At 37.5% G+C, this 18,616-nt stretch overlaps 2 protein-coding genes across 2 annotated transcripts; one reads left to right on the forward strand and one right to left on the reverse strand.

Moving 5' to 3' along the window:
- Window positions 1-260: 260 nt before the first annotated feature.
- LOC122724372 (pathogenesis-related protein PR-1) lies at window positions 261-12,533 on the forward strand. The gene is given in 5 exon segments (XM_043959103.1): window positions 261-339; window positions 451-524; window positions 607-658; window positions 11,898-12,181; window positions 12,183-12,533. Coding segments are annotated over 5 exon segments (840 nt in total).
- Window positions 12,534-12,917: 384 nt separating this feature from the next.
- LOC110619958 (protein ALUMINUM SENSITIVE 3) lies at window positions 12,918-14,947 on the reverse strand. The gene is made up of 3 exons (XM_021763480.2): window positions 14,543-14,947; window positions 13,591-13,836; window positions 12,918-13,493 (listed from the first exon to the last, which is right to left on the reverse strand). The coding sequence occupies exons 1-3, from the start codon at window positions 14,774-14,776 to the stop codon at window positions 13,179-13,181; spliced, it is 795 nt and encodes a 264-aa protein (XP_021619172.1). The 5' UTR covers window positions 14,777-14,947; the 3' UTR covers window positions 12,918-13,178.
- Window positions 14,948-18,616: the final 3,669 nt, after the last annotated feature.

Below are 18,616 nucleotides of genomic sequence, written 5' to 3' on the forward strand. Positions count from 1 at the left end.
AATAATTTAAATGTTTTAGTGATTACGTTTATATTCTAAACTTTTAATTTTAAATAATTACACTAAATTTTTAAGATTTATCACGATTTTATTTATGACTCCAAATCAATTTTTATCAATAACTCATATTGCTAAAATCAAAATGATAATGTGGCCGGAACGAAGCTGTACTATGATTGGCTAATCCTGCAAGATAGAAAAAGTGAGGTAGTGGGTGTCCAGACAGCCACTCCGACGCTCAAGTCAGTAAACTGGAGAAAATGATGAATGACAAACTTAAGAATATTTGTGTAAGAGAATTGCGTACCTTTGCCACTGTGATCGTTCTCCTTTTATACTGTAAGAAGGTGGAGGTAAATATAGCATTTTCTAATAATCCAGCAAAGATGTGGTCGGCTCACTAATAAGGGATCTTCGTCGGCTAATTAGTTGGGAATCCCATTATCACAGGCGTAAAGAGGATCTACTGGATTGTAGCCGTTAATGGTAACTTCCTTACGGAGCCTCGCACTAAAGTTAAGAGGGTGAGTCTATTCGACTTGAGGCCGACCTTTCCTGAAGTGCCCAAGTATTTTTTCTCTTAATTATATGCCTTCCTTGCTACAGGTGGAACTATGTATTGGTTTATCAGATCCTTGCCATGTGGCCTTATCTTATGGTGACAGCTCACTGCCTACTTTAGGCGATTGTTGTGTAACATTAGAGGTCCCCCCGCTAGTCTTTGATTCTTTAGATCTGAAGGTGACAGTTGCCTTCATGATCTGGGGCATGTGGCTTATTTATTCTGACTGAGCGCACGATGTCCTTTCTTTCTTCTTACTTGCCCTGCCGACCAGTCAGGTCCAAGATCTTATATGGAAAAAGTGATACAGTAATGTCTTGACGAGTTTTCAGGCTCTCCCTAACACCAACAAGCCTTGGGGATCATCTAGGCATTTTTTAGTCCTGTCGATCTCTCTGGCCTTTTACAGCTATGGATTTTTGTGTATTTTTCCAGCACTAATGAGCTTCCATGTATTTTTTCAGTCCTAACGAGCTTCCGAACATTTTTTCATCCCTCGCATGCTCCCTGGTCATTTACAGTCCTAATGAGCTTCCATATATTTTCCTAGCCCTTACAAGCTCCTCGTAAACTTCATTTGCTCACTTGGCAGCTCATCCTGCCATCTTCAATCGTCAAAAAGTCTCGCACGCTTAAAATGGGTCTTCCTCTTTGTAAAAAGTTTTAGATTTCCGAAAGTGATTGTAAGAGCAGTGACACATGCCTGTGATTCTCTTTATGATATAGGACTAATGCTCTTGATCACATGGCCTGTCTCATATCCACCTTATGGCCTCAGTATCAAATGCCTTAGAAACTTCTTGTGAAGCAAGAATAACTCTCGGTTGGTCGTCCTAGCATATACCTACCTTGCGGTCTAATATCAAATGCCTTAGAAACTTCTCGAGGCTAACACCCGATTAGTCGGCCTAGCGTGTTCTTGCCTGGTGGTATGGACATCAAAATGTCTGTTTTAGTGAGACTATCACTTGGTCTTCTAGCCTGACGGATTTTCAATTTACGGTATTATTTACTGGGACTAATACTCGGTCTTTTGGCATGACAGATTTTTGACTTACAGCTTTGTTTAGTGGGACTAACACCTGGTCTTTTGGCCTGACGGATTCTACCTTGTGGCCTAGCATATGAGTTGCCTTGATTATGCTGGACTCATACTCAGATGGCCTTATGGCCTTATTATGCAGGACTAATACCCGAATGACCTTGTTGTAACATCATCTGGGCCCACACCAGTGAATATTGTCCGCTTTAGGTCAAGGGATTGAAACCCTTTCTTCCCTCACGGTTTTGTTCTTGGGTCAAGGGATTGATACCCTTTCTTCCCAAAACGCGTCCACTGGGGTCTCTTGGGGCTTGCCCTTATAAGGTTTCCCCCCTCCTTACCTCTTTCCGATGTGGGATACTTTTAATCCACCTCATGGGGTTCCTTCCCCCCATAAGGCCTGGGCGTCCTCGCTCAGCACACCGTACTCATGAGGCCCAGGCTCTGATACCAATTGTAACATCCTCTGGGCCCACACCAGTGAATATTGTCCGCTTTGGGTCAAGGGATTGAAACCCTTTCTTCCCTCACGGTTTTGTTCTTGGGTCAAGGGATTGATACCCTTTCTTCCCAAAATGCGTCCACTGGGGTCTCTTGGGGCTTGCCCTTATAAGGTTTCCCCCCTCCTTACCTCTTTCCGATGTGGGATACTTTTAATCCACCTCATGGGGTTCATGATGTTCTTTGTTAGAGTTTAAGCTTATTTAAGCTCCTTTGTGCATGGTTAAGGGTTTATGCATGTTTGTAAAGAGGATGGATGCATGTTTTGGGTGTTTAGAAGGCTTGGGAGGCTTGTATACATAAGAGGCTGAGTTCTGGATGGACTCAGGTTCGGCCGCCGAAGGTAGTTTCGGCCGCCGAACCTGCCTATGGATGCATGGATTGGCCGTTTAACCTTGCCCCCAAAAGTTGTGTTTCGGATCTGGAGCAGACTTTCGGCCGCCGAAGGTGATGTTCGGCCGCCAAAAGTGCCTGACTTTCAGATCTGGAGAGAGGGTTCGGCCGCCGAAAATGCCCCCGAACCTGCATGACTTTCGGCTCTGGAAGGGACCTTCGGCAGCCGAAAGTGCCGCCGAAAGTGCCCTGTCCAGCCCTTTCATGGTTGTTTTCTATGCATGCTTTGGTGATGTTTTAGGGAGTTTTTGGGGAGTTGTTTTTGAGTTGTTTAGAGTGTGTTTGGCACCTCATTCGAGTCCACCTATGTAGGATCGGACCCGAGGGACCGAGGAGGCCATCAGTGTTAGCTGTTGCAGAGTCAGTCCAGCGTCTGCCAGAGGTGAGTAGAATTAAACTTAATCTTTTATTTTACGAAATCAAATGCCCAAAGCATGTTCATGCATCATGTTTATATGTAATAGGTTGATTGCACTAGTTACACGAATATGACGCATTGCATTATTTACTGTTGATGTGGATGGACCAAGGCGACCCCAATGGCCCACGATCTGTCATGACAAGAGAAGTCCTGTGGAGCTCCTTTGAGGGCCGGGCACCATGTAGAAAGTCCTGTGTGAGCTCCTTCGGGGGCCGGGCACCATGTTATGTAATGAAAGTCCTGTGTGAGCTCCTTTGGGGGCCGGGCATCGACAGAGGGAGCTTTGGAGGTCATGTCCAATCCGTGATGTGAATTGTTTGTGCTGTGACGCATTTCATAAGAGCATGTAATTAATGAACTGTTTTTATTATTTCTACTCACTGGGCTTTTTAGCTCACCCCTTTCCCCTAACCCCAGTGTTGCAGGTCTGAGGAAGATTGGGAAGTCTCAAGAGTTAAGGTTTTGCTTATGTAATAGATTAGTACTCTTAGTGTGGACATGTAATGTAAATTGATATAATGGATTGTAAGATAATGAAATGTAATGTAATGCAAGTATAGTAGAGTTGTGTTTGAACTAAACTTGTGGCATGTGTTGTTTACCACGTTAGAGTTCGAGGAGGACCCTAGTGGAGGTCCTATGCTTATGGTTTTTGATGCATGCACAGGTTAGTTTTGGTTCATTGGATGTGACTCCGGCTTGATGTATGTTGTTTTGACCCAGCTAGAGTTTTGATGAGGACTCTAGTATGGGGTTCTTTTATGTTTTCAGTTATGTCGCATACAGGTCAAGTTTGGTATATACACCAAATGTTTCAGTTTTTATGTTAATATTTTGATCATGTATGGGATTTGACCAGGTGATAGGATGTATGTTAGGCTTGCTACGGGTCCCGGCGGCCTTAAGCCGATCTGGATCCTAGCGCCGGTAGCGATTCGGGCCGTTACAGAGGGGTATCGGATTCCGGGCTGTTACACTTGTGGTCTTGTTATGCGGGACCTAGGCCCATATGGCCTTGTGCCTTATTATGAGGGAATGATGTCCGGATGGCCTTTTAGCCTTATTATGCGAGACTCATGTCTGGATGACCTTGTGGCCTTGTTATGTAGGACCCATGTCCGGATGGCATTGTGAGCTTTTATTTGTTTCCACGGTCCAACACCCGGATTATGGCCGGGTGATTGCCTTATGGCCTAGTATGAGATGCCGTACTATACAGGATTGATGCTCGAATGGCCTTGTGGCTCTTTATTGGGGCTAATGCTCGAATGGCCTAGCGGATTTTTGCCTTGTGACCTAGCTATGCGGAACCGACACCTAGATGGCTTTGTATCCTTTTATTGGAGCTAACACTCGGATGGTAATGGGCGTCGAAACCACAAAAAATAAATTCCTGCTTTAAAACAAAACTTGTGATAATGGTAAGCAGAATTGATCTTATAGATACTGATAAGTAAATTGATTCTATTGAATGAATAAGAAATAAAAAATAAAATAAAATAAATGGGGAAAGGTTTTAAATGTAGAAAAATAAATAAAATCAATTCAAAGAAAGAAACAATTAAATTGAAGAGAAAGAATCAAGATGAGAAACATTCAGTTAAAAGAATAATTTTAGTTTCAGTTTTTATTGATTGATTATAAATATAAAATAATCTCAATTTAATTATTGATAAATCAGTTATAAATATTGAAGACGTTTTAGGTATCCAATCATTTCTTAGATTTTAAACTAGTTAAGAGACGTTCATTAACTAGCTCTAACTCTTGGACAACTATAGGAGACGCTCCTAGAATTTAATCCAAATAAAATAATAGTAAGTAATAAATATAGGAATAATAAATATAGGAATAATATAAATACCAAAAATAATTGAGAAAATAATAGAATCATATAAATCTCACAATCAATTGAACTGAAATTTTAATTATCCTTTAACTGAAAAGAAGAAACTTAGCCACACATGTTTATGGCTAAGAATGAGAAATGAAAGATGAGATGAGATCTCAGATATATCAGAATGTCCTCTTTTTATAGTGCTAAGAGTCCTAACTTAATCTATATATAAGTAGCTAAAATCAAAGTCGAGTACATCTTGGCAGATGAGAGTTATTTGTTTGTTTCTTGGACTTGAAACTGTACTCTGTTCATCAAGTATGTTATGTCCATAACATAGTCCATAACACAATTCGTCTGGAAATTAGAGTTTAAGTATGACTCTATTCCTTATCCTTCTATGAATGTGGTTGTGACCATATTTGATCTCAAAATGTAGAGTCTAAATTAGATTTTTCTCTTGTTATTCTCTAATCCTACTAAGATAATAAAATTTAAACGAATCAACCTGTTTTAAACGAAATCAAACTCAATATCTAAGTATTTTAAAATATTAAAACTACATAATTGTGCATATTATCAGATGGCCTGGTGGATTTCTATTTCGTGGCCTTTGTTTTTATCTCTACGCTTTCATTCATCCAACATTTCTGTCTTTTCTCTAGCTTGAGCCTTGAAAAGATTATAACTAGAAATAAGACGGCAATGTTTTTGTTCTTGACAATGAAACGGTATGGAGAGGCTGATCTGCATAGAAGTCGACCAAGGGGCAGACCTATGCGGAGAGGCCAACCTTTCCTTTTTTTATATATATTATTATTTCTTCTTTTCCTATTAGTTGGCACCAAATTAGCTGCACTTTTCTTTCCATTATTCATTATGGAATGGTCCATCAACCTTTTACTTTTTTTTTATGAACCTCCGAAGGGTGTCATTCCTTATTAACCTCTCAATCTCTTCTTTCAATTATCGGCACTCCTCCATTACATGTCTGTGGTCTTCATGAAAATAGTTAAATATGGTCCTGTCTCGTTTTTCATCTTTCTTAGGGTTGAGTTTAAGAGGCCACCTAATCTTCTTGATATTTTTTCTAATTCACATTAGAATATACATTCATAAGTCGTTTAATGGGGTATATTTCTGATACTTACCTCGATCATTCCTTCCTTGGGAGACCGGATAACTTATGTGGTCTCCCTCATATCCTTACTTCTCTGGCTTTTGGCCTATCTTTTTATCCTCTCTCTATCTTCTCTAGTACCTTGAAGCAGCCCGTACTAGCTTCCAGCCGACGTTCTTTGAGCATCGTTTGATGACTCATCTTCCTTAAACTTGTCCTTCCATTTGCACTGTGTCTGGATTGCTCCTATTTGAGGCCTGGAGGTATCAACGGAGACTTTCTCCTTTCCCCTGAGAGCCATGAGCGACACCTCCTCCCAAACTTTATATTACTCGAAAGTAATATGCAACCTTCTGATGTACTGGAGTATTTGCTCAATGCTCAGATTGTTGAGATCTGCTTCATTGATCATTGATGGCATATTTTGTTCACTGTCAGGAGTGGAAGAAATGACAGTGTCCTCGTTGGTGACAACTTTAGCAGCAGTGTAATACCCGGCTAGATTCCGGCATCGGAATCCCTACCTTCCGGCGGAATCTCCGTTGGAATATGGAATTTTGATGATGCCAGAGTCTTCTAGAGGGGTAAAATGTGATTTCTAAAATGATTTTTTTTACTGATTTCATGGTTTTAAATGAAAAAGATTTGAGTTTTGAAAAGGAAAAGACTAAGGAGTTTTTTTTGTCAGGTTCGGCCGCCGAAAGTAAAGTTCGGCCGCCGAACATGAGTTGGTTTTGGGAGCGCTTTTGGCCTCCGAAAGCTATGTTTGAACAAACCAGGTTCGGCCGCCGAACCTCAAGTTTGGCCGCCGAACATATGGGTGTTTTGCATGCACGTTAGGCCGCCGAAGGAGGTTTGGCTGACCACCTATAAAAGCCCCTCATACCGAAAATGGGCGAGATTTCTCCCCATTCTCGAGCTCAGGTGTGTTCATGTCCTCCTTTGGTCATTTTCATGTTTTCTCTTCATCTCCTTCATATTTTTATGAGTTCCATGGTTGTTTTGAAGAGTTTTCAAGCTTAGATCAAAGTTTTGGGAGCTTGGAGACCCAAGGAGTAGTTTCCTCCCATCTCCAAGTTAGAGCTCGCACAAACCCTCGATCTTCAAGAGGTAAGTGTGGATCTATGCTTTCTTTCACGTTTCATGAAGTTTTAAGTGAGTTTTAAGAGGTTTTGATGGTTGAGCATGGGTAGATATGCATGTTAGGGTTTATGTGGGTTTTATGCCCAATGTATGATAATGTATGTTCATGTGATGTTTGTGTTGGGGTTTAGGTCAGTTTTCAAGCCCCTTGAGCATATGGGAGAGAGTATGCATGATTGGGAGAGAGTATGTGAGGTTTGGTTTGTTTTGATGGTTTTGGCCTATGTGGGTCATAAACTATCTATGTATGCTTTAGATGTTGTTTTTGGGAGTTTAAGCTTGTTTGAGCTCCTTTGTGCATGGTTAAGGATGTATGCATGTGTTTGAGAAGTTGGATGCTTGTTTTGGGGTGTATGGAAGGTTTGGGAGGCTTGAAATGCACAAAGGCTGAGTTCTGGATGAACTCAGGTTCGGCCGCCGAACCTGCCTGAGGATGCAGGGATTGGCCGCCTAACCTTGCCCCCGAAAGTTGGGTTTTGGCTTGAAAGCAGACTTTCGGCCGCCGAAGGTAATGTTCGGCCGCCGAAAGTGCCTGACTTTCGTCTCTGGAGAGAGAGTTCGGCCGCCGAAGGTGCCGCCGACCCTGCCTGACTTTCGTCTCTGTCTGGGACTTTCGGCCGCCGAAGGTGCCGCCGAAAGTGCCCTGTCCAGCCTTTTCATGAGTGTTTTCTATGCATGTTTCAGTGATGTTTTAGGGGGTTTTTGGGTAGTTGTTTATGAGTTGTTTAGAGTATGTTTGGCACCTCAATGGAGTCCACCTGTGTAGGATCGGACCCGAGGAACCGAGGTGTCTAGCAGTGTTAGCTGCTTCAGAGTTTGTCCAGAGCTAGCCAGAGGTGAGTGGAACTAACCCTTATGTTTTAAATCAAATGTTTTCAGCATGTTCAAGCATGTTCATGCATCATGAATACCATGTTATGCAATAGGTTGTTTGCATTAGAATTCACGAATATGATGCATTGCATAATACGATGATAATGATGTGGATGGATGCTGGATGATCCTCTAGCCCTCAGTATGTTATGACATGATGTGGAATGATATGATATGGCATGTACAATATGATATGAGATGAGAAGTCCAGGTGTGGCCGTATCGCCCCTGGCATAGAGCATGAGAAGTCCAGGTGTGGCCGTATCGCCCCTGGCATAAAGTATGTGAAGTCCAGGCGTGGCCGTATCGCCCCTGGCATAGAGTATTGTTGACTTGTTATGGTACGAGATTGAGATGTAGAGGGCTATTGGTGACAGATTCATCCTTGAGGTGATATATTTGTGATGTGACGCATTCCATGATAGCATATGTTAAAATGAACTGTTTTCTTTTATGGTTTCTGCTCACTGGGCTTTTTAGCTCACCCCTCTCCCCTAACCCCAGGTTTGCAGGGTCAGAGGTAGTTCAGGAAGACGACAAGATGTGGTTATGGTCATGTTATGTAATAGAATAGTAGTGGACATGATGTAATGTAAAGTTATGTAAGGATGTAAAAGAGTTATGTTGTAATATGACATTATGTTATATGTTCAGAGTTATAGTATTGTGCTTGGCCCGAGTTGGATAATCCCCTTGTACATGAGTTTTATTTTATGTTGTTTCATGTGATGGACCGAGTTTGACATAGGGTATGCTGACCCTAGGGGTTCTATGAGTTCAGTCATAGTGCATACACAGGTCAAATTGGTAAAAGGTAAAGTTTTAAATGTTTTATGAAAATGTTTGATCATGTATGGGATTATACCAGCTGTACAGGATGTATGTTAGGCTTGCTACGGGTCCCGGCGACCTTAAGTCGATCTGGATCCTAGCGCCGGTAGCGGTCCGATTTCCGGGTCGTTACAAGCAGTTTATGAACTACCAGCCATTTCGAGAGAGAGAAGAAAGAGATTTCTTTCTAAGAGAAAAAGAATAAGAGACCGGCTTTAATCCAAATGAACTAAAAGAATTCAATGGATCTCCCAGCAGTGGAACCAAATGATATTGCTAAAATCAAAATAATAATGTGGCTAGAATAGAGCTGTGCTGTGATTGGCTAATCCTGCAAGACATAGAAAGTGAGGTAGTGAGTGTCCACAGCTGCCACTCTGATGCTTAAGTCAGTAAACAGGAGAAAGGTGAATTAAGAACTTGAGAGTATTTGTGTAAAAGAATTACGTACCTTTACCTTTATGACCGTTTCCCTTTTATATTGTAAGAAAGTAGAGATAAATATAGCATTTTCTGATAATTTGACAATGATATGGCTGGCTCGTTGGTAAGGGATCTTCAATCGCAAGCGTAAAGGGGATTTGCTGGATTATAGTTGTTAATGGTAACTTCCTTATAGAGTCTCACCCTAAAGTTAAGAGAGCGAGTGTATCAAACCTGAGATCGACCTGTCTTGAAATGTTCGAGTCTTTTTTCTCTTGGTTCTAAGCCTTCCTTTCTACGGGTGAGACCGCATATTGGTTTATCAGATCTTTACCACTTAACCCTATTTTATGGTGACAGTTCATTGCCTACTTTAGGTGATTGTTGTGTAACATAACCTATTTTGTTATTTTACTTGGTATTTTTATTATTTTTTAATTTATATTTTTAATTTATTAGTTAAAATAATTCAAACACTTTTATGGGTTTACATTTATATCTTAATTTTTTTAGTTTATTAAACAAAATAATCTAAATTTTTCAAAAAATTCACATTTATATTTCAATCTTTCAATATTAGATAGTTACGAGAAAAAATTTATCAATACATCCAGAAGATTAGTGGTCATATTCTTAACTAAGACACCAACAAAAAAGAAAAAGTTAAATTGATCAGTGATTTTTTTAATAATTTTGACTGTAATGACAAGAAAAAAAAAAGAATGAATGGATAAGGAAGATTAATTTAGTTTGGATAAGAAAACAATTAGTAGGAGATAAATAATTACTTAATTCTTCAAATTAATCTTTCTTACTCATTATTTCTTTTTTTATTATCACTTTGTTTGTTTAAATTTTAACAATCCTTTGCAACTAGAAATATAAAAAAATTTACTGATCAATTTGATTTTTTTTTCATACTGATGTCTTAATTAAAAATACAATCGTTGATGTTTTTTGTGTCTTAATAATTGTATTCTCACTTTTTAAATCCTAAATATTAGAGTATAAATATGAATTTGTGAAAATATTTAAGTTATTTTATCTAATTGATAAAACATTAAGACATAAATATAAATTTATAAAAAAAGAGATTATTTCATCTAATAGATAAAAAAATATAATTAATTAAAAAATTAATAAAGAGAGCCATGTGGAATGACAGGTGACATTTTCATATTCCAGCCAAAATTAATTTAGAGTTATAGATAAATTATAGCAAAATTTTGAAGGTTTGAATTAATTATTTAAAATTAAAAATTTAGGATAAAATCATAAATTAATCTAAATTATTTGGATTAATCGTTTTTTTCTTATAAAACATGTCAACTTTTAAAAATAATTTTTAATAAAATAAAAAAATAAATACTAACTATAATAAATATAAAAAATAAGAAAATAATGAAGGAACATGAAAAGTAGTATATAAAAGCTGCAAAGTTTGATTTCTCCACTCCGTATGCGATCTACAATATTGCCCAACTCATCCTTTGCATACAGTTGGGACTTTGAAAAAACCACCAGGAGGGAGGAGATAAAATTATGAGGTTCTTGATTCGCAGAATATCATTTCGGGAGCCTGATCTTAAGGATTTTTCTACTGCGCCAATGTTAATGGTTGGTCTCCTAACATTTTTAAAATCAACTTTGGTTCTCCTGTTATGGAGACAAAGTAGCTGCAGCTGTGATTGCATGCTATGATTGACGCACTTGTGCTGGAAAGCCTTTCCTTGCCGAGATCGAGATGCTATGCTTTTGGTTGTTAACAGACCATGTTATTATGGAAGGAGATTTCTTAAATGATAGTTCATATAATTTGTCACAATTCTCGTTTAGACATATAAGGCTTATCAATTACATAATAGATTTTTCCTTTATGTCTGTATATGTGCAAAAAAATAGAGATTTCACGATGACCACCGAACTTCTGACGTCCAAACTGAAGTTGAGTTCAAAAAAAAGAAACAGGTCCAAAACCCAATAAAATCTACTAAGCAAGCTGATCCATCAACACATCATCCAATCTGTAACCGAAACAGATCATACTGACCGAGAGCCTAAACCAGCTAAAGTAGAGTCTGAACCCACCAAAGGAGAGCTTAACTTGTTTTATACAGAATGGGAGTAGCAGAGCAGGTTCGACTACGGCGTGACCCTATCAGCATGCGCGTCGGAAGAGAATTAAATGGTTGTCTAACGAGGATGGGCAGGCAGGTACGCCCGTAAGTATGATTCTACATGATAGGAACAGATAACACTGTAATAGAATGACGGTTATGTATTATTAAAGTACAAGTAAAAAAGGAATAAAAGAGAGAAACGAAACCCTATACTAAGCTTACACGCTCATGAGCTCTACTTTTTTGGAATCTCAAACGTCAAACATATGCCAACACATGCTTTACTTATTAAGCTCTCTTTGTATCAAGCTCTTTGTCAACTTAGCTTTCAATAGAATTATATATATATATATATATATATAAAATACAGACAAGATGATAATTTTTTTTAAATATACGATGAATCCTACAAGTACGGATTTCTTCATTAAGATGAAGATGATTGATTGAAGCTTCTCGTCCATAAAAAGAATTAAAACAAATGCCAAAAAAATAAAGCATTGAATTATAATTAAGTTTCTCCAAATATATGTATATATATCTAACAACAGGAACGGTTAAATTAAAACATAAAAAGAAAAAAATATTAATCTTTTTGGATTGTCTTGCCGCTCACTCTCGCATTTTGCAGGGAGCGATCATTATCGTCTCCATCTAAGCATGTCGCCAATTCGGTTCCTCTTCAACATACTCATCTCTTCCCTGTTCATCCTCTCTGTCTCCTCTACATTCCCCCTTCTTCCCTTTCATCATCATTTACCCGATGAATTACATCCGGCCGTTCAAGTAAAGAGAGCAATAATGGCTCATCAATTCCTCATTGCCCACAACTGTGTCAGAGCTGCCTACGGCTTGAGTCCCTTGAGATGGAACAGAACAGTGGCCAAATACGCCCACCGCTGGGCTGATCAACGACGCTGCCGATTGTCAGCTGATGCATTCTCCTGATAGTCCCTACGGCGAGAACATGTTCTGGAGCAAGAAAAGCCATTGGGGTCCTACGGAGGTGGTCAAATGTTGGGCTGATGAAAAAGTCTATTACAATCAAAAAACAAATGAGTGTATCAATGGGGAAAAGTGCGACCATTTTACACAGCTCGTATGGAAGGACACCGAACGGGTAGGATGCGGGCGGGTTCGGTGCAACAATGATAAAGGTTTCTTATATGTTTGCTCTTATGATCCTCCAGGGAATTACTATTTTGAAGGTCCATTCGGTGGCACTTTTACCAAATCTATAGCGTATCCTCCTCCAGGCAGTGTATAATACCTCAAATCTCAAAGCCATATAACTATGTTTGTTATTTATGTCTGGTGTTAAAACATATATATCCATTCATATGTATCCTCAAGACATCTTCTTCTAGCAATTTTTTTTTTTTTTTAATTTTCTTTGCTGGAATTTGATTTGTTAATCCTTACCTTTTTCTTTCATCTGTTCAATTGATGATCCTTGCAAAATTGGTCAGCTTTCCAATTATTATCCAAGTCGCCCATGTTTAAATACCGGAGGATTGATCAATCTGTCCGCAAATTGTGCTTTGCTCCAGTGATCATTCAATTAATTATTAAAATGATACATACAGCTTGTCTCAAAATGTATCTCTAGAATGTAATCACAAGGTGGCAATTAGCTCAAAATTACCCATCAAGCAGAGCAAATGTCTACGTTCCTAATTTATAGCCCAACAAATAACAGAGTATGTGAGTTTTCTTCTACTTCCGCACTTACATTTGCTCCCATCATGACATTTTACTCAAGGTTTTCATTTTTTGGGTAAGAGGGAACCATCATCAATTGGTCCTCCTTGATCAAAGTGTTACTGGGAAAATGCTTAGAGTCACTCATCAATGCAATTACAAATTATAATACAGCGTTACATTCGAGTTAAAGGAAGAGCTACACCAATACTCAATCGGAGCTGAAGACCTTAGTTTCTAATTGATAAGCAGGTGTAAAGAATGCAGGCCAACAAAGGTAAGTAGACATGATACTACTCACAGTGGATGCACCAATCAGCATGTTCATTACCACAATTTGCAGTTGAATGGCCTCCAATGGAGAAGCTCCTCCCATTATGAGTCCAGTCATTGCTCCAGGAAGCGAAATCAGTCCCACTGTTTTGGCGTTGTCCAACACTGGAGAAAGCGCAATGACCAGAGCCCTTTTCACCTGTTGGAGTGTAGCTTGGCGAGGAGTCGCACCAAGTGCCAATGCTGTCTCTACCTGCCAGACAATATAATCCACTGATTTCATTTCCATGGGAAAGCATTGGCTATAACTTGTGAATTGAGAATAAGATCTAGAGAAATATTCTGTATACCAGGCTCATTTGCACTTTGATATCATCCCGGAGACGTTTCATTGTAACCCCAGTTACTGTCATTGAATTGCCAACCATCATTCCTGCAACAGGGATGATGTATCTGGGCGTGAAGGGGAAAACATTCAGAATAACAAGCACGAACATTGTCACTGCAGTTCCTGCCAGGATAGAAGCCCCAGCTACATACTTTCCTCGAGGAACATGCTTCGCTCGTTGACCAGCTGTATAACCAGCAACAGAGACCTACAGGGGAATTTCAAAATTATGTCAACAACCCACCAACGTTTAGTTATGGAATTTAAGTAAATTTCGAGGAAAAAAACAACAAAAAGTATGGGTTTTTAAGGGATTTCTTGGTAGAAACAAGTGCAAGTAACCGGGTAACAGATAATTAGGATCTGATGTCTAATTTTCTTTTCAGTCATTACAGATCACAGAACAGAAAATCATCCACGGTCAACTCATCTAGGAACAAATAAAACACTCTCTGTATCACTCTGTTTTTCATGTGGGCTAGGCGGAGGCAGAACAGGAAGTCTCCTCCATACAAGGAATTCCGAGCTCAATTCACAGCCTAATCAGCGACACATGGACAATACCCACAATCCCCAAACTAATTTGAAAGGCAGCAGGTAAACAGATAGGTCTCCTTTTCAACACTACATCAGTAGTTTAATAGAAATAATAATAATCACAAAAAAAAAAAAAAAAGTAGCAATAGAGAAATGTTATAAATTCAAACAGAACTTATGCAATCTGTCCTCACTGATGAGAAAAGAACCCCAATTCTTAATCATTTGAGTAATGATCCCCTGGAAAAACCAATCTAAATTTCATGAGGAGTTGGAGGAAAGAAAAAGGATGGTTAACTTAAAGTTCAACGCTCTGTATTATAGAACAAATAGACATTGAAATTGAGAAATAGCAAGAAGGAAAGAATCAAGTAGACCATGAAAAGGTAAGCGAGAATGATCCAAATGCTACGATCCTGGTTGAAAATGAACTGCAAAACAAACCCAATAACAGATAACTGAATAAAGGCCCTAAATATGGAATAAATCATCTCGCCCTCCAAACCCAGCTTCTGCATAAAGGAAAGGAGGACCGCCATGAGCACCACTGCAAGTGCAGCCACCGGCTTAATCATACCCCTAAGAAACTCGAGAACCCACTCAACATCCATTGCTGAAACTACCAAATGCAGCAACTGAGTGCAGAGTCCACGGCCACAGGGTTTTATTTAGCAGGAAAAAAAGGTACGACCATTAGAGTTAACGACTTAACGGTAGGTTAGGTAATGGTGAGACGAAGAAACCACCTTCCCCAAATAGATCTGAGATATCTTGTGGAGTTAGTATTTGAGGAAAGCAAGACAGAGACACGAGAAGAAAAGGTGGGCATGTTTCTTGTTCAGCCATTATTAATTAGTTGGAAATATTTAATTAATCAGGCATCACTGATTACTTGAAAGTAATCGGACGTACGTACGATTTGATACGAGATTGCAACCAAAAAGGTCGTTTGTCTCAATCCAAGTGCTTCACAAGAATCCAGATTCTGGGTTTTCATCTGTGGCTCCCACATCTTCCCTAATGAATCTACTTTATGGTTTGATTTTAATTTCAGTCTAATCTAATTTTTGTTGGACAAGTTTATAAAAAAAAATAAAAGAAAAGACATTAAATAAGTTATGGGTGTGGTGCCACCTCAGTTTATTGTCATCAAAATTATATAATATTAATATATAGAGGCACCATATGGGACGTGTGCACACATTTAGGTCTTAACTAGTTCATCAATTGTTTATACAGCTGCTTCTTCTTATTATTAATAATGATATTATTATTAAATCTAAATATTAGGCAATTGTAAATGGACAATACAAAAGTATGGTCAGGTCAAATGCTTGCTTAAATGCATCATATGATTTGCCTATGCCACAGGATTATGTCCCTTCTTATTGGATAAAATCATCTTTTGAGGAGAGTTTGTGATTGCTTTTTTCTGGGACAATATAAGGTTCTTCGTGGCTCAACCACTTGCATTGCTTGAGCTTCTTCTTTAGTTGAATTCTCAAAATTTCAACTCAATTGTAATGGAAAATAGATTTTATTATTTTATCCATTTAATATAGATAAGCCAATATAATGGTTCATATCTCAATTAAAGTTGCCTGTTTTTTTAAAAATCGTTCTTCTAACTTCTTGTACTGAATTTTTTATTACAAGATCTATGAGTTTTTTAATAATTATAAAAATTACTTTCAATTTTTTTTCTAAAATAAGTTATTTTGTGTGAATATTTTTAATAATTGAATTAGATATTTATGGACAAAAGGAACCAGAATCAATCACCATTGTGATATTGTGTAAACCAAGTGGCCATGTAAAGGGAGATGGCCACTACGTGGATTCCACTAGGGGCATGCTTCATCTCTATCTTCTTTCTTTCTTTTTTTTTTTTTTCTCAAGCCAAATAAATATATATATATATATATTCTTAAATTTTTATAAAAGAAAATTCTAAATTTTACAAATATTTTATTATACATTTGAATTATTGAAAAATATAATTAAGACAACCTTTCAATTTTAGTTCATATAGACAATATACTGATATATATATTAAGCAGAAGTATTATTAAAAGGAATTACAATTTTTTTTTATATTGATCTAATTGATTTTAAATAAAGCTGAATGGTGAAAAATATTTACATAGTGGATTTGAGATCAAGATTATTTTAATTGTTATTGTATTCTTTAGTTAGAATGTAGCTTGAAACTCTTATAGCCAGAGACAATATGTGTAGGTGCATGCATTCTTCAATTGGTGAGGAAATAGTAATATTAAAGCTAAGAGAGGGCCCATAACCATAACCCCAATTTGGAAGTGGGCCTGCCTTTCTCTCATCTCCTGCCCGCATTTATGTCATAACTAGGATGCCTTTGATATTATTAATATAGCTTATATTTCTTTGTATTGATTTTACTAGTACACCCTCCACTTGTATTGCTCTCTTGCTAAATTAGTATTGAAACTAATGCAAAAATATGAGCATTATTAAATTATGAAGAAAAATTATGGATATTATTTTGGAATCTAATTAATAAAATACAACCTCAAAAAAGAAGGAAGGTTGTCAATGATTTAGGATGGATGAAAAGGAAAACATGCCTATCCTATGAGACAGAGGAAGAGTAATAACGCTAAACAGAATAGACTTCATGAAATACCCAAAAATAAAAATCAAACTAAACTAAATTATCTAAATAAATTAAATTGGAATTAAATATTGCTCACCTCTAATGTGTGAATAATTTGGGCTGGAACTTATAGCTTCGGTAACTCGGCAATAATGCTTTGTCCATTGAACTTTGAACGCTATCTGCTGAGTATTCAAGTTGCTGATGCAAGTTTTGTTTGGGAGGTGCTGTAGTGGGTATATTCTGCTAGCTTACGTTGTTGCTTTAAAGAGATTTTATTTTCAAAAGTTTTAAGACACTGATCCTTTTCAGTTAAGCCATATTGAAAATGATAATTATGTTGTGATAATTTTTGAGCAAGCTTCAAGACCTTGCTTCTGCATAAGCTAAGCAATTTGTTAACATGTTATATATTCTGTAAAGTAACTAATTAACTTTATCTATTAGCTAAAGCATGAAACTTGTCAATTCTGAATGATGATTGAAAATCATTTGGAATCAATTTTTGCGTAGAGCTACCACATAGATGCAGGATGATGTTTGTTTTGGTGTATATATATAGCATTTTGCAGAATGTTGAAAACTGCTGGCTCATCCTTTCCATTTATTGATTTATCATATGCTCATTGATGGTGTGAAATTCTGCGACTCAGACAGTCTAGGTGACAATTAGCAAAGTCCATGTATTGAGTCTAAATAATTAACACTTTTGATAATGTAGAACCAGTTTGAGTAAAATCTCATGATGGGATCGCTCTCTTAAAAAATGAGATGATTAATCCATATGCTTTCATTTTAAAAACTCCAGTTAACTAATTATTACATGAATGTGAAATGCATATTACTTTCTACTTCACAACACATATTGTTACACACTTCAACTTGCTCTGCATTCTTAAATTTGAAATTATGTATCACTGTCACCTGGAGGCAACCTATTGGCTATTGGTAACAATGATAGGGTTTCCCTGGTAGCTCAAAGACACCAGTTTTTGATTGCAGGCCATTGCTTGGTTATCCATCCCCAGTTCTCTTTCTGTGGAACAACTTGTTAAAGGAGTTAACAATATTGTTGAAGCAAGTGATACTTTGGTTTTAAACTCCAAAATTTCTACAATTTATGTATTTTGTTTGTTTTATATCCTGAATCCAGCTGCAAAATACATGTGATAGGTTAACTTGTACGAGTAGTCCTCAAAGTAAGGTGTTTAGATGGTTAGGTAGAAAATATTTGACTTTTTGCTCTATAAATTTAGCTATTCTTCTACAAGCATATATGAAAAAAAAATAAAAAATGTAAGAATTAGATCTTGTTCCAGCAAAGTCTTCTCTTACGTCACAATTTGTATTCACCTCACTTGTAAAGAATTCTAACAAACAAACAACAAGCAAAATGGTTGCGGAATCATTATATCACAATTAAGAAAGTTTGGAAAATGCATACCAGTGGAAAGTAGAAAGACACAGAAATAAGGAATGCCTCTGAAATGAACGAGTCTCCATTAAAACGGTCCGTCTCACTTATGAGCAACATCCTCCCATGAAATGGGCCATATAACCCAAATGATATTTAACAATCTCATAAATATTCATATATTTATTAATAAATATATAAATTTGACTCCATCAGTCGATTTGTAAAAAGAAAAAGAGATATATCTCTTATTTTATGATGAAAAGAAAAGAAAAGAAAAGAAAAGAAATACATGTGAAGAGTTGGGTTTTTCTTGGAGTAGAATGCAAGCTGCATCTACTAATGATGCTTCTTTGTATTTTTAAGTAATCCAACTTCTCTCCAAACCATATAGATATATATATG

This window comes from Manihot esculenta, chromosome 8 (genome assembly GCF_001659605.2).
Source record: "Manihot esculenta cultivar AM560-2 chromosome 8, M.esculenta_v8, whole genome shotgun sequence".
NCBI lineage: Eukaryota > Viridiplantae > Streptophyta > Magnoliopsida > Malpighiales > Euphorbiaceae > Manihot > Manihot esculenta.

Coding starts and splice junctions, on each gene's coding strand:
- LOC110619958 (XM_021763480.2), bottom strand. CDS start 14,776: ATGGATGTTGAGTGGGTTCTCGAGTTTCTTAGGGGTATGATTAAGCCG. Junction 13,837..14,542: donor TTCTCGCTTACCTTTTCATG/GTCTACTTGATT, acceptor ATTCCCCTGTAG/GTCTCTGTTGCTGGTTATAC. Junction 13,494..13,590: donor TCAAAGTGCAAATGAGCCTG/GTATACAGAATA, acceptor ATTGTCTGGCAG/GTAGAGACAGCATTGGCACT.